At 43.7% G+C, this 16,427-nt stretch overlaps 1 protein-coding gene across 2 annotated transcripts in view; it reads left to right on the forward strand.

Moving 5' to 3' along the window:
* Positions 1-16,427, forward strand: part of TBCE (tubulin folding cofactor E) — a 70,310-nt gene that overhangs the window by 42,672 nt on the left and 11,211 nt on the right. For both annotated transcript variants that reach the window (XR_003609495.2, XM_028104472.2), the window contains exons 4-6: positions 7,840-8,025; positions 12,221-12,309; positions 15,329-15,428. Coding sequence is in view for 1 of the 2 variants with exons in the window: in XM_028104472.2 (XP_027960273.2) it covers positions 7,840-8,025; positions 12,221-12,309; positions 15,329-15,428 (375 nt within the window). In the remaining variant the exon portion in view is untranslated. The remainder of the gene's footprint in view (positions 1-7,839; positions 8,026-12,220; positions 12,310-15,328; positions 15,429-16,427) is intronic.

Raw genomic sequence — 16,427 nt, forward strand, 5'->3', positions numbered from 1 at the left:
ACCGTAGGGGAAAAGCTCTCATTTTCCCCCCATTCAGAATGATATTTGCTGTGGGTTTTTCGTAGATGGCTTTTACGATATTGAGGTATGTACCCTCTATCCCTACACTGTGAAGAGTTTTAATCAAGAAAGGATGCTGTACTTTGTCAAATGCTTTTTTTCTGCATCTGTTGAGAGGATCATATGGTTCTTGTCCTTTTATTAATGTGGTGTATCACATTGATTGATTTGCGGCCCAGGAATAAATCCCTTGCAGCCCAGGAATAAATCCCACTTGGTCGTGGTGAATAATCCTTTTAATGGACTGTTGGATCCTATTGGCTAGTATTTTGGTGAGAATTTTGGCATCCATGTTCATCAGGGATATTGGTCTGTAATTCTCCTTTTTGGTGGGGTCTTTGCCTTTAGGATCAAGGTAATACTAGCCTCACAGAATGAGTTTGGAAGTTTTCCTTCCATTTCTAATTTTTGAAGCAGCTTCAGAATAGGTATTAATTCTTCTTTAAATGTTTGGTAGAATTCTCCTGGGAAGCCAGCTAGTTCTGGGCTCTTGTTTGTTGGGAGATTTTTTTGATTACTGCTTTAATTTCCTTGCTGGTTGTGGGTCTGTTCAGGTTTTCTATTTCTTCCTGGTTCAGTTTTGGTAGTTTATACATCTCTAGGAATGCATCCATTTCTTCCAGATTGCCTAATTTATTGGCATATAATTGCTCATAATATATTCTTATAATTGTATTTCTTTGGTGTTGGTTGTGATCTCTCCTCTTCCATTCATGATTTTATTTATTTGGGTCCTTTCTCTTTTTCATAAGTCTGGCCAGGAGTTTATCAATCTTAATTCTTTCAAAGCACCAGCTCCTAGTTTCGATGATCTGTTCTTTTGGTTTCTATCTCATTGTCTTCTGCTCTAATCTTTATTAATTCTCTTCTCCCCCTGGGTTTAGGCTTTGTTTGCTGTTCTTTCTCCATTTCGTTTAGGTGTAAGGTTAGGTTGTGTATTTAAAACCTTCCTTGTTTCTTTCTTTTTTTTTTGAGTAAGTGATAGGAATTTATTAAGTGAAGATACAGAAAAAGCTGTCAAGAGTAACAGGGGTTCTGACAGGGTTGCCCTACCTTTCTTGTTTCTTGAAAGGCTTGTAGTATACAGCCCTATAGTCTTAGGACTGCCTTTGCTGCATCCCAAAGGTTTTGAACAGTTGTGTTTTCATTTTCACTTGTTTCCATGAATTTTTTTAATTCTTCTTTAATTTCCTGGTTGACCCTTTCTTTCTTTCTTTTTCTTTTCTTTTTCTTTCTTCTTTCCTTCCTTTCTTTCTATTTTTAAAGATTTTATTTATTTATTTGACAGAGAGAGAGAGAGAGACAGTGAGAGAGGGAACACAAGCAGGGGGAGTGGGAGAGGGAGAAGCTGGCTTCCCGTGGAGCAGAGAGCCCAATGTGGGGCGCAATCCCAGGACCCTGGGATCATGACCTGAGCCGAAGGCAGATGCTTAACGACTGAGCCACCCAGGTGCCCTCCATTCATTCTTTAGTAGGATGCTCTTTAGCTTCCATGTATTCGAATTCTTTTCAAATTTCCTCTTGTGATTGAGTTCCAGTTTCAAAGCATTGTGGTCTGAAAATACGCCAGGAATGATCCCAATCTTTTGGTACCGGTTGAGACCTGATTTGTGACCCAGGATTTGATCTCTTCTGGAGAATGTTCCATGTGCACTCAAGAAGAATGTGTCTTCCTTTTTTTTTAAGATGGAATGTTCCGAATATATCTGTGATGTCCATCTGGTCCAGTGTGTCATTCAGAGCCCTTATTTCCTTGCTGATCTTCTGCTTCGATGATCTGTCCATTGCAGTGAGGGGGGTGATAAGTCCCCTACTATTATTGTATTGTTGTCCATGTGTTTCTTTGATATTAATTGGCTTGTGCTCCCATGTTAGGGGCACAAATATTAACAATTGTTAGATCTTCTTGTTGGATAGACCCTTTAATTATGATATGATTATGATGTCCTTCCTCATCTCTTATTATAGTCTTTAGTTTAAAATCTAATTTGTCTGATATAAGGATTGCCACGCCAGCTTTCTTTTGATGTCCATTAGCATGATAAATGGTTTTCCACCCCTCACTTTCAATCTGGAGGTGTCTTTGGGTCTAAAATGAGTCTCTTGCAGACAGTATATCGATGGGCCTTGCTTTTCTTTTTTATCCAGTCTGATACCCTGTCTTTTGACTGGGGCATTTAGCCCATGTACATTCAGAGTAACTATTGGAAGATATGAATTTAGTGCCTTTGTATTACCTATAAAGTGACTGTTATTTTATATTGTCTGTTCCTTTCTGGTCTATGTTACTTTTGGGCTCTCTCTTTGCTTAGAGAATCCCTTTCAATATTTCTTGTAAGGCTGGTTTGGTGATCACAAATTCTTTTAGCTTCTGTTTGTCCTGGAAGTTTTTTATCACTCCTTCTATTTTGAATGACATGTTTCTTAAATATATGGAATATAATTATGTTCAACCCATGAGATGTTTTATATTGAGTAAATGCTTATTTAAAAAGTTGACTTCTTTTTCTTTAAAGGTTTTACTTAAATGTCAGTTAACATACAGTATAATATTAGTTTCAGGTGTACAATATAGTGATTCAGCACTTCCATGCAACACCTGGTGCTCATCACAAGCACAGTTCTTAATACCCATCACCTATTTAACTCATCTCCCCACAGCAGTCAGAGAACAAAAAGAAATAAAAGGTATCCAAATTGTCAAGGAAGAAGTAAAACTTCCACTATTTGCAGGTGACACGATATTCTATATAGAAAACCGAGAGTCCACTAAAAAAATTGGTAGAACTGATACACGAATTCAGTGAAGCCACAGGATACAAAAGCAATGTACAGAAGACTTTTGCAATTCTATTCACTAGTAATGAAGCAGCAGAGAGAGAAATTAAGGAATCAATCCTATTTACAAGTGCCCCCCAAACAGTAAGATATCTAGGAATAAAACTAGCCAAAGAGGTGAACGACCTATATTCTGAAAAGTATAAAACAGTGATGAAAAAAAATTGAAGATGACCTAAAGAAATGCAAAGACATTCTATACTCATGGATTGGAAGAACATATATTGTTAAAATGTCTATACTACCCAAAGCAATCTACACATTTAACACAATCCCTATCAAAATACCAACCACATGTTTTACAGAGCTAGAAGAAACAATCCTAAAATTTGTATGGAATCACAAAAGACCCCAAATAGCCAAAGCAACCTTGCAAAAGAAAAGCAAAGCTTGAGGCATCACAGTTCCAGATTTCAAGTTATATTACAAAGCTGTAGTGATCAAAACAGTATGATATTGGCACAAAAATAGACATGTAGATCAATGGAGCAGAATACAGAACCCAGAAATGAACCCACAACTATATGGTCAATTAATCTTCAACAAAGCAGGAAAGAATATCCAATGGAAAACAGACAGTCTCTTAACAAATGGTGTTGGGAAAACTGTACAGCCACATGCAGAAGACAGGCCCAACCAGCCCCCCGCGATTGCAAGCCAATTTAGCTCAGGTGCCAGTCATCTCACTGGAACCATCTTGGATTGTTAAAGCCTCAGCTGACTCCCAGCTGAGTGCAGTCACCTGGATCGTGTCACCTGACCCCATGAGAAACAAGGGCAGCTCAGCTGAGCCAAGCTAACCCACAGAATTACAAGAAATAGCAGACCATTGTTTTAAGCCACTATGCTTTGGGGCAGTTTTTACGTAGCAGTGGAGAACAACTTTGCCTGAGGTTGCGTAAGATCTTTATCTTGCATATGTTAGTAACTGTAGTTTTTCCTAGCAAAACCGTACATAGTCCATACGGGTGAAGTTGTTATGTCATGATGTCACTGATATTAGACACCATAGGAGCCCAACTGAGCACATTTGGCAACCCCTGCTTGAGTGTAGAGAGTGTGGCTTCTGCAATATCCCAGTATTTCAGAAGATGTTGGCTTATGTTTAATGGTATATTAGATACAATACTGTTTAGAAAGGACTGCTGCATTGATGTGTGTGTATAGAAAAGCTTATGCTAGGCAATATAGTGATGGTTTATGGCTTATTTAGTCCTTATAAATAACCTCATTTGATAGGGCTTGATAGATTAGGAGACTCAGGCTGAGAACATAAAACCGCCTCCCTGAGGTCGTATAGCCAGTAGGTAATGGAGCCCAGAGGGATCCCAGGCTTGTCCGACTCCAAAGCTGTACCACCCCCATCCTGCTTCTGCCTCCCATCTTAGGAACGTATCTGTCAGGGCGCCTGGCTGGCTCAGTCGGAAGAGTGTGGTGACTTGATCTTGGGGTCGTAAGTTTGAGCCCCACATTGGGTGTAGAGATTGCTTAAATAAAAATAAAACTTAAAAAAAAAAGGGAAGATACATGTTGATTTGAAATTTAACTTAGGGAATGTGTTTAATTTACCAAAATAAAGCATTGATTTGTATCTATAAGCCCGCACAGAAATGTGGGAAAGGATAGTACACTAGTCGTTAGAAGTCCAAGGTTTTTGGTCACGGCTGTGATACCTGTAACAGTGGACCCCAGTTTCCCCAACTGAAATAGGGCTGGATTAGATGAGAGTTTCTTAAGGTGGGACATGAGGCCCACCGATGTCAGAATGCCCTGGAGCACTGTTCTAAACAAGCAGATTCCTAGGATCTGGTAAGATTTTCAGAGAACTTTCTGGTTATGTTTAGATGTTATGTTTAGAAGGTTAGGTTATGTTTATGAAGTCCTAACCTAGATGATCTCTGAAGTAGATCCCTTTGAACTCTTAAAAAAATGATGGTGGCCGTATTTGATCTCTTTAGCTGAGTAGCATAACTGTGCTTCTTAAAACAGCACTGTTTTGTTTTTTTTTTTAAGATTTTATTTAGGGGCGCCTGGGTGGCTCAGTCAGTTAAGCATCTGCCTTCAGCTCAGGTCATGATCCCAGGGTCCTGGGATTGAGTCCTGCATCGGGCTCCCTGCTCAGCGGGGAGCCTGCTTCTCCCTCTCCTTCTGCCCCTCTCCCTGCTCATGCTCTCTCTCTCTCTCTCTCTCTCACACACACACAAGTAAATAAATAAAATCTTTTAAAAATACTTTATTTATCTGAGAGCAAGCATGCCTGAGAGGGGGAGGAGGAGCAGAAGGGGAGGGAGAAGCAGGCTCCCCGCTGAGTGCAGAGCTCTAACAGTGCTCTGCCCTAGGACCCTGAGATCATGATCTGAGCCCAAGGCAGAAGTTTTACCAACTGAGCCACCCAGGCGCTCCCAGAATTGTTTTTTACAACATGAACCTTTCCTAGGGTTAAAATGTAACATTTTCTTGGAAGCTTCGGGTAGTCTGTGATCCTCTGATATCAAAACATACTGTACAGACTCAGAACTTGATTTTAATGCAACATAGAATTTAATTTCCTGCATCATCGGTTCTCCCCTCCCCACTGGATTATTCTCAGCAGCACACAGATCTGATATGCCCACCCATCATCAGACATTGCCTCTTCTGATAGATACCCTGTGTTCCTGCAGCTGTTGCCCTATGCTCTTCTCCCCTTTGCAGTAAAGCCCCTTGGGGCGAGAGTAGCCAGGGCCCCCTGTCCTCTCAGTGTCTGGAACTCACCCTCCGGGCTGCTGCCCCACGGCTTCTACCACGGTTAACTTGCAGGCGCTAGGTTCGGTGGCCAGCCTCAGCTGTCACCCTGCACCCTTCCCTAACGCTGGAGCTGGTTGTCCACTTTCTTCACTGGCTTCCAGGACTGCACACTGGGGTTCCAACGACCTCTGGGCCATTTCTTCTTACCCGTGGCATCACTTCTAACTTTTGGGGATCACAAACCCCTTTTACACTCTGGTCATCTCTGTGGACCCACTTTAGAAAAGTGTGTGTTTATATGGATGAAATTTATCAATCTGAGTTTTCATCCTTTTTACTTATGGTGACTTCTAGCTAGCTTTGATTTCTTTAAGAGTCAAAGGTTATGAGCTGAAATAGTGTTTATAATTTTTGGCAATATATGTATTTCATCATTCTCCTAAGTGATCAAATGATAGTAACATTTATGACTGCTTTATAGTGGTTACTTAGATCATCCTGAAAATAAGGTCTCATTGCCATGATGTAATGCTGAAGCCTGAAATTTAAGGGGTCCAGAGACCCATTTTGAATCTCTTGAAAAGCCTGACAAAGTGGTCATTACATACAGTAATGATTAGTCTTAATATTAAATCTACTAAAAATTGCTCTAAAACCCGAATAGAAATTGTGGTGAAATATCCTATATTTCTGTAGAATTCTTCCCACATTCTCTCTTTTAGCCCCATATTTAGCCTTTTATTTTTTTAAGATTTTATTTATTTATTTGACAGAGAGGGAGAGAGAGAGAGTGAGTGAGCACAAGCCGGGGGAGGGGCAGGAGAGGGAGAAGCAGACTCCCAGCTGAGCAGGGAGCCCAATGCGGGGCTCGATCCCAGGACCCTGGGATTATGACCTGAGCCGAAGGCAGAAGTTTAACCAACGGAGCCATATTTAATCTTTTAAAATGTATTTAGTTCAAGTTTGTTACTTTTCAGATTTTGTACCTAAGTCTGTTCCCCACAATGTTTTCATCTTTGTGTCATTCAATCTTTGTAGATGTGATTCCTCTGTAGCTGTGTCATGTACAATTTGGTTCAGTGTTTAGAAATCTCAACATTATTTTGTGAGTAATTTTATTAAGTGTTACAGCTAGAATTTTTAATGACTACATCTGTCTGGTCTACTTAATAGCTCCTATCCAGCTGGGCTTTTTTATGGTTTCCAGAGTTTCTCAGTTACAAATAAATGCTATTATACAGCATCTTTGTAAATGCAATTTTGTTTTTATTTCTAAATTATTGCCTGCTGACAAGGTCTCAGGAGTATGATTATACAATCAAAACCAAACCCGGCCTTGCAATCTTTGAGGTGTAAGGATTTTTCTTTATTTTTGCCAGTTTTGTTGAAAAGAGTTTCATTATTTGAATTTGCATTTCTTAATTATGAGCAAGGTAAAACTTTCCCCTGTGGATTTAATACTTCTGTTTCCTATTATGTGAATTGTCCCATATTTCTTGTCTGTTTATCTGTTGGGACTTATTATGCTTGTATAAGTTCACAACCCTTTTTGATCAATCATATCGATTATACGTTTGTATATTACTTTCCCTTTTATGCTGATTTTGACTTTTCAGCATAGAGAAAATTTTGCACACCTTCAGAACATTGCATTTATGGCCATTCTGGTGGATGATAATTTCTTTTTCTTTATTTTTTGAAATTGTGTGATTGCTGGGGCACCTGGCTGGCTCAGTCAGTAGAGTGCAACTCTTGAGCTCAGGGTTATAGGTTCAAGCCCCACATTGGGTGTGGAGATTACATAAAAATAAAACCTTTAAAAAATTTGTAATTGCTTTTTTTTGCTACTATATTTATAAACAGATTTGTAAATGTAGATATTTTACATTCGTGGCAGACTGACAGTTTCTAAAGGATTTTCGAATGTGTCATTTAAAAAACATTTTTTTAAGATTTATTTATTTTAGAGGGAGAGAGAGAGTGTGTGTTCGAGCTGGCGGAGGGGCAGAGGAAGAGGGGGGGAGAGAGAGAGAGAATCCTCACGCTGACTCCCTGACATGGGGCTCCATCTCACACCCCTGAGACCACGATGTGAGCCGAAATCAAATCAGATGCTTAACCGACTCAGCCACCCAGGCGCCCCTTGAATGTGTCATCTTATTTAAATGTCCCCATTGATGATATTTTATCTGTTCTATTTCTCTTTTTTTCCAGGCACCCAACAGGAGGATCCTTTATTCGTCCCAACAAAGTAAATTTTGGAGTGGACTTTCTCACTGCAGTGAAGAATCGCTATGTGTTAGAAGATGGACCAGAGGAAGATGTAAATGAGCAAATCGTTATAATTGGAAAGAAACCTGTGGAAGCTATTGGGTTTGACTCTATTATAAAACAGCAAAGGTACGTAGGCTTGATGGCAGAACTGACTTTGACAGTTTCATCACTGTTCAGAATTGAAGTTCAGCGGACTGTATGTAGATACTCAAAACTTTGCCTCCAAGTTGGTCTGTCCTTCCTGCACAAACAGCAGATTGAAATCAGAGGAATCCGAGGACTGAGTCTTCGGGGAAATTAAAATTCTTAATTTAGCGTAGGGTTGTTGGGCTTTTCTGGATTGGAATTAAAACATGAGTTTGCCCGTCACTAATATTTATACCAGCCATTCTGTCTAATAAGTAACTGAGATTGACATTTTGGTCCTTTTCTATTTCATGGTGACATTTCTAGCAGGGTGATAAGTCAGAAGGGGAAACAGAGCTCTAAGTTGTTACCTGCCATGTGGCATGCTGGGCCCATCTAGAACCGAGTTGATTTCCATCTCTGGACGCACACCCTTTCTTCCCTGGGGTGCTTGTGAAATTGCAGAATCCTGGGCCCCATCCTAGACCTGGATCAGAATACCATGGGCTCTTGCTTTTAAGAAGTACCCCAAATTATTATGTAGCAGTTTGAGGGACACTAAATAATGCCTTATAAAGCTGCTGAGTGCAAACATTCCGTTCTCTGAAACTCTCTGTACACTGGTTCTGTGAAGAGGCCTTCTGCCCACTCCGATGCACAGGCTGAATCACAGTGAGTAGAAGCTGATGTTCCACAAAAACACAACTGCACAAGAACCTTCCAGATGACGGTGAGGGCAGTGGTGTTTGACCCGGACCCGGACAGGGTGGCCTAGTAGTGCCCCCTGGTGGCCACAATGGAGAGTACATTTGTAGCCACTTGGCGTCTTTTACTTTCTCTGCCTCTCAAGTGAAATAAACTGTGGTTTTGTTTAAGTCCATTTATTTGCTATCTTATTTGCCGTTATTGTGAAGACTTAACATGACACCAGATGTAAAGTGCTCATGGTGACCGTGTTGAAGAATAAATTCATTTCTGGATACCTCTGCTTTTTAGCATAGGTGACCAGCCTTAGCAACGATAACAAAAAACTCAGAGGAACCATCCAAATACCTATAAACATAGAATGGATAAATGAATTATGCTGTATTCATTCAGTGGCAGTGAATGTGAGCAAAAATTACTGCTCGCTGCAACAGTATGGGTGAAACCTCATTAACATAGCGTCCAGCCCAAGGAAGTACACCTTGAATGATTCTGTCTGTATGAAGGTCAACAACAGCCTCAACTGATCAATAGTGTTAGAAGTCAGGCTAGGTGGTTTTGAGGGGAGGAAGCAAGGGTCAGGGGCACAAAGAGGACTCCCCGAGTTCCAGGGATGTGTCTCTTGATCTGGGTGATGGTAACCTGTGTGTATTTATTTAAAATCACTGAGATGCGTACTGATGTAGGCTAATGCATATACTCTTCCTATATGGGATTTTTTTCAATAAAAACTATGTGAAGGAGGAAAACTCAGAGTAAATCGAGATTAAAAACAAACAAACAAACAAACTTGACCATTAATTACAAAGCAGCTTACACTCTCTGTTGAGAATTTAGAAAATAGAAATTGAACAAAAGGAAGTCGTGACTCATGCTACCACCGAGAGATAATTTTCATGGATCTTTTTTGCTATTGATCCTACTGGTTTACTTGGATTTAAAGAACTATGTGCTTTATCGGGTTGGAGTTCTTTGCTTCATCTTCCCATTTAAAATGCAACTATTGGGGGGAAAAAAGGTGCAAACATTGAAACATCTTTTACCCCAAAAGAAGCACATTTTTTCTTACTGGTTAATCTGAATACCATGGCTCTGTGAAAATTGCAAACACATTTTCCTCCCCTAACTTATGAACGACTGTATAACTCATGAATTCTTTTGGTGCATGACCCAACTACTGGAGTATCATGGCATTCCATAGTTAGCTAGTGTTTCCCTTGGAACCGACCCAGTGTTGGAGTCAGGCTGGGTTCAGATGTTAGCTAAGCCACCTTCTAGCTCTGACACTTTCTAAGTTCTAAGCCTGAGTCTCCTCCTTTACGAAACAATACCTAAGCTGTTAGACCTGCTGTGGCTAACACGGGAGACTGTGGGTGAATACTGGTCACCAGTGTTAAGGAGTGAAAGAATCCTCCACTTGAAGCCATCACGGTATCTCCTTAATGATATCCAGCTGACCAGCTCTGAGTTTGCACCACTAAGACTTATGGAAACGGAATTTTAAAAACCCCAATAAAAACCAGTATGTATGACTTCTCCTGGAGACGGCTTTGGCTCTGGAGTGAGGTCTGTGCTGAGAACCGGGTTCCTAAGCTCAGTGGCAAGGTTTCCCTGGGCACTGCAGCCAACTCAGCAGGCACAGCGGTATATTTTTAATTTTAGAGGGAAACAGTGGCCTCTGTTGGACACGGAGCAAACTATTAGCTTGAGGTTGTTCAGTTTTGTGATAACCCTACAAATCCTTTTTTTGGTGTCCCATGCTTGCAAAGCTGGGTTTTTGGTGTTCCTGTGATAAAAAGCAAGTATCTCCTGAAAAGCATCGTGATACAAGAAATGAAGGTAGCGATATCCAGTCTGATTCCAGGATTTGGGAAGTTGTGCTGGGCCCAACTGACACTCAGTTTGAAGGACACACATAATTATTACATTGTGTGGCCCTAACTACTTACTAAATGTAAACTGCGGTGTGTTTTGTTTTGTTTTGACTTACGGGCACACTGAAAAAACGATTGAAAACACCAAGGGCACTGTGAACTTGAGCCAGTTTGGGAGCCTCTGCCCTAGACCTTTGTTGCTGCCTTTCCCCCAGTTTCTCATGACTGTAATAGCACATGCCTGGCATTTTGTTTGGAGTGTTTCCCCCAAAGGTGGTCAGTTTTTTATTTATTTATTTATTTATTTATTTATTTATTTATATAAATACTTACAAGCTTTTATAAATACTTATAAAAACTTATGTCAGGCAGTATTGAGATTTCACCAGTACTAAATTATAGCATTTAAAAAATTGTAAAAAGCACAATACAGAATTTACCACCTTAACCATTTTTAAGTGTATAGTTTGGTAGCGCTAAGTACGTTCACAGTGTTGTGCAGCCATCCTCAACCGTCCATCTCTCGAACTTTCCCAAAATGAAACTCTGTCCCGCTCCAACAGCAGCCCCCGGCAGCCACCCTGCTACTTTCTGTCTCTGTGAGGTTGACTCCTCTAGGGACCTCACATAAGTGGAATCCTACTTTTGTGATTGGCTTCTGTGCCTTCGCATAATGTCCTCAAGTTTACCCACGTTGTGTTGTATGTCAGCATTTCCTTCCTTCCTAAGGCTGGGTAATAGTCCATTGGATGGACATACCACACTTAGTTTATCCATTCATCTATCGATGGACATCTGGGCTGTTCCCCCCCCCTTGGGCGCCAGCGGTAATGCTGCTTGAACAAGTGTGTAAACCACAGCATTTTAAAGCTGTGGAATCCGAGGCACAGAGATTCTAACGCCCCTAAGGCCCAAGGAAGCGGTGGGATTGGGATTCATGCAGATCCTCTACGCTTAAAACATGGCTTCTGAGATTGTCTAGTAAAGCTGAAGATCGGCACGCCCTCCAGGATACAACCCTAGAGAGACTCTCACATGTGAGTGCGAGAAACATACGAGAGTGTTTACTTCAGCCCTGCTGGGAATAATCTCAATGTCAGCGGAGGAGTAAATAAAGTAATTGTGGTCTCTCAGATGTGAACACAGATGCTCTAGAGCACATGGGTTGACGTAGCTGAATCTCACTGCTGAACAATATACGGTTGGGCGAGGTAGCTTGGGGGGGGGGTAGATACAGCAGCTTCCACAGCTTTAAAATGCTGTACCGCATTATATCAAGTTTCATCGTAGATAAAATGCTATGGTTGTTTAGGGATATGGAAATGTGTAGTAAAACTATTAAATGCTTAAATTTAAACAAGCACCCAGTGCGGGGGAGCAGAGCGGGAAGGAATATCCTGGAATGGGGCACGAAGGACTTCGGTTATATTTGTAGTGTGTGTTAACGCTTTCTTTTTCGTCTCTTTTAGTAAAGCTTTATTTCTGAAACTGGCTGGTGGGTACCGGTACTGGTTATCTTTGGTAACTTCTTATATGAAATGCCTTTTAACTTTTTAAAGGGCCAGTGGCCGTGTACATGTTTATGCATACGTGTGAACTATATGTTTTCCATGCAGTCAGCTGAGCAAGTTGCAAGAAATTTCTCTGAGGAACTGTGCAGTGAATTGTGCCGGTGACAGAGGAACAATTGCCAAAGCATGTCCTAGTATCCTTTTCACTGCAAACCTGACTTTGAACTTGACGCTCGTGCTGGACGCGGCCAGTAGCCCACCGGTGTCTGTTCTCCCCGACTTTCTTCCTCAGGGCATCTGCATCTTCCCGGGGCCAGTCGCCACCCCGGGAAATTACTCACCTTCCCGGACCCTTCTGCCTTCAGGTGAGGCCTTGTGACTCCCCCCCAGCCAAGGAAATGTGAAGCAGAAGTGTCTGGACAGGGCTCCTCACATGGGGACACACGTGGCTGGCGTCTGCCTTCTGCCCCAAGCCGTTACCCTGCTCCTGAGCGCGCACAGAGTGCCTGGGGCCTGACAGCCATCTTGTGTGCAGAGCGTCCAGTGTGGACAGGGAGAGAGGAGGCAAAGTCCTCACCGGCACCCCGGGGCCCCCGCACCAGCCCTCCTGGACTGCCTTCCTGTGAGCGCGCAAAATACTCTCCTGTTTCATACCGCTGGTGCTGTTTGTCACAGGAGCTCAAAACAGGCCCTTCCAAAACTTGTAATCTCTTTTCTCTACCTTCTTGTAGAAGTGGTTTCTGTTTGTGTTTGCCCTATATTCTTTCATGTCCACAACTAAAAACATAGGAGGTAAGTTTAAAAGAAAAATCCCCCTGGCAAATGAAAGAAACTTTCTCGAACTTTCAAAGGTTTTCTCGCAGTTCTTTAAGCCTGCCTAATCTCTGTGTAATAGTTTATGCCAAAGATAGTTTATAATCCATGTTCTCCAAGGGAAGAGATGGCAAATGGGCAGCCGTCTTTAGCCAGCTGTTTCTAGCTATCCCTGTGGTGCATGCTTTGTGGTGACAGAAATTAGAGCAGAGCTCCTCAGCCAGTGTGTCTGCGGGGTTGACGCCCTCAGTCGGGACTTCGTCACCTTGCCCGTGAGCAGCCCCTCCATGGGCCCCAGCGAGCTGGGCCAGCGCGGTCCCATCCTCCGTGGTTAGGGGAAGCGAAGCCGATGGAGTAGTTTGGTAAGGAGCAGGATGCCACGGTGGTGTCTGGAACGTTCTGTGATCTGCCCAGCCGACTACTGAATGATTTCAGAAGACTGGGAATTGGGTGGTTCAAGACGTATTTTCAGCGTATCAGAGATGTGGCCAGTAGGTGGGTTTGGTTGCTCAGAGTTGTCAGCAGGGTCCTGGGGAGCCCGCATCTTGCTTGCCGATGCTGTCCTTTCCTGGGGAAAACGTCCCCCAAGTCTTGAAGAAATGCGGTTTCGTGAGATGATCAAGTGACGGCTGATATTTGCAGGTACAGTGATGAATGTCTTCCAGTTGCTGATTGAGTTCTTGCCTGAAGCAGAAGTACTGTCTGTGTCTAATCCAGTTGTCCCTTTCGGGTGGCCCCCTTTGAGGTCACTCCCTCTGCCAGGACGTCAGGCTGCGGGAGCCCTGAGCTTGCCGAGCTGGGAAGCTCCCCCGGAGGGGGGATGACCTGCCTCCTGCTCTGCTAGCTGGCTCTGCACCAGAGGCGGGACCGTGTAGTGCCCGGAGCTGCTTGGCCTGTGCGTGCATGCATGTGAGGGGCACTCGTGACAACTGCCAGTTGTTTAGAGCTGATTTCAGAGTGCAGGCGGTCTGTGTGCTCTGGATAGACTAGCAGGTGTGTTTATAATCTGAGCCTCCACGGTGGAGAGTATGAGTAAGTGAAGGATTACTGGACTGGACCCCTACCCTTGCTAACAAACCCTGTGGTCCAGACTTCGCAGTGGCCTGCAAGACCCTTTGTGGCGTGGCCTTGGCCCCTGCAGCCTTTGTGCCCTCATTTCCAGCACCTCCCACTCCCTTTACCTAAACCCGTTCTAACCTCAGGGCCTTTGCTTGTGTCGTTCTCTCTGCCCGGATGCTCTTCTCCCAGATGGCGTTTCCTCATTTCCTGTGGTTCTCTGCTCAGATGGCACCTTCACAGCGAAGACAGTCTTCCACGACCAGCATATGTAATGTACCCACACACCCCTTTCCTGCATCCTCGGCTGCTTCTCTGAGCCTGTGTCTGTACGTGGCATACTGCAGCGGCACGTGCGTATCGCCGTCTCCCCGACTGTGACTGTTGAGTTCGCTGCTCTGCTCCTGGCCCCCCGGCAGTCGTGGGACAAGAAGAATGACTGGTTTCCCAGCATAGCAGAGTCATGTGTAAGATCCTCCTTCAGCGGCTCCAGTCCTGCCCCAGGCTTCTCTTCCATCTCTCTGCCCGGGGGGTTCTGAGCTGCACCCCCTCTTGGTGGCACCACACTGCCCTGAGACATTCAGCTCGGGTGCCTTTTTCTCTCTGTCCTGCTGGTTTCTCCTTCTCTGAATTCCCAAATCATTCTTAGCACTTAGAACTTTTGTCCACGCTTACCCCTGTCGTCCGCTCTGGAAGTGCCGCTAGTGACTTGGGGCTTCCCGTGGTGCAGAGAATGATGCGTTACAGAAGAAGGTGCGTGCGTGACCGTGAGGCCGCCACTGGAAGGAGTGCCCGGGTCAAGGCCCGTGCGTGCACCGTAGGCGCTTAATAAAGCAAACTCACCATCGTTCTTCTTTTCTCTTTTTTTTGGATACCGCAAGAATGGTTTGGCACTGGGTAGGACATTTGGTTCTTACTTGATTGTAGATGTTTGTCTCAAGTCTGCAGCAGATGACAGTGAACGTTTTCATTTCTAAATGAAGAGCTGGGTGACTTAAAAATGTTAAAGATCCGTGCTCCAGAATTCAGAGGTGACGGCTGTTCTTTTTTTTTTTGGCCAGTAAAAGTGGGATCTTTGACCTTAGGTAGAGGGAGCCATCGCGGCTAACCCATCAGCAGATGAAACCCATGGACAAGTGCAGCAATACACCCTAGGGACACCCAAAAAGCAGTGACAGTAGTAAGCCTCTGGGGGAAAGTCCAGTCAGGAGGGGCAGCAGTGTAGAGCCCGACTCCCAGGATGAGGGAAATCACAGGGACCACGGTGAGCAGGTGTCCATCAGGATGACTGTTCTGTCTTGTGTGAATCTTTCTGCATTACTCTTCCTTAATGTGTGCTTTGAGATATCAGAAAAGTAGATTTGTCAAGAAACCTGTTGTCCTCGTGGGATGAAGTCCTAGATATTGCTGATCAGCTCAAACACCTGGAAGTTCTTAATCTCAGGTATGAACTCTTGGGCATCCATTTTGTCACCCCTGACCTCTCCTCCTTCCCTCACGGCATCTCTGTGGGAATGAGGGGGAGATGGCTTAGTGGTATTTAAACTTAATTTCTTCTTTTTTCTTTTGAGTGCACTCGAGTTTGGGGAGGGGTAGAGGGAGGGAGGATCTTAAGCAGGTTCCACACCCAGTGAGGCGCAAACTTGGGACTGGATCCCACGGCCCTGAGATGATGACCTGAGCCTAAATCAAGAATTGGAAACTTTTTTAAATTTATTTTTTATTATGTTCAGTTAGCCAGTATATAGTACATCATTAGTTTTGTTTTTTTTTTTAAGATTTTATTTATTCATTTGAGACACAGAGATAGAGCACAAGCAGGGGGGGAGGCAGAGGCAGAGGGAGAAGCAGGCTCCCCTTTGAGCCAGGAGCCCGATGTGGTGCTCGATCCCAGGACCCCGGGATCATGACCTGAGCCAAAGGCAGACGCCCAACCATCTGAGCCACCCAGGCGTCCCCATTAGTTTTTGATGTGTGCAATGATTCATCAGTTGCGTAGAACACCCAGTGCTCATCACAACACGTGGACACTGAACTGAACCACCCAAGTGTCCCTTTACTTATTTGTTTTTAAGCTCTCCACCCCAAAGTGGGGCTCGAAGTCACAACCTCAAGATGGAGAGTCACGGGCTCTATTGACTGAGCTAGCTAGGTGCCCCTTTCTGGGGGGCGGGGGGAAGGGGGGGTCTTTCACTTTTGGTTGGCTGGGGGTGGGTTGGCCTGTTGAGCTGGGAGATCTTTGTGTCTCTTGTGGGCCTAACCACGAAGGCTGGGCCTTCTGGGGGAGTTGATATTTGAGTGAGGAGCGGGAGAGGTGCTGTGAGAAGTGCTTATTCACCCTGAAGCCTCTGGCGCTTAGTTGCCGTAGGAATGAGCACTTGTTTGGAATATGCTGTTTCCTTCAGTTCTGATAAGGATTGTCCACCAATCTGCGTGTTTCACT

Source organism: Eumetopias jubatus, unplaced genomic scaffold, assembly GCF_037043125.1.
Source record: "Eumetopias jubatus isolate StellerSeaLion01/CBP00866 unplaced genomic scaffold, mEumJub1_p1.0 scaffold_17, whole genome shotgun sequence".
Lineage (NCBI taxonomy): Eukaryota > Metazoa > Chordata > Mammalia > Carnivora > Otariidae > Eumetopias > Eumetopias jubatus.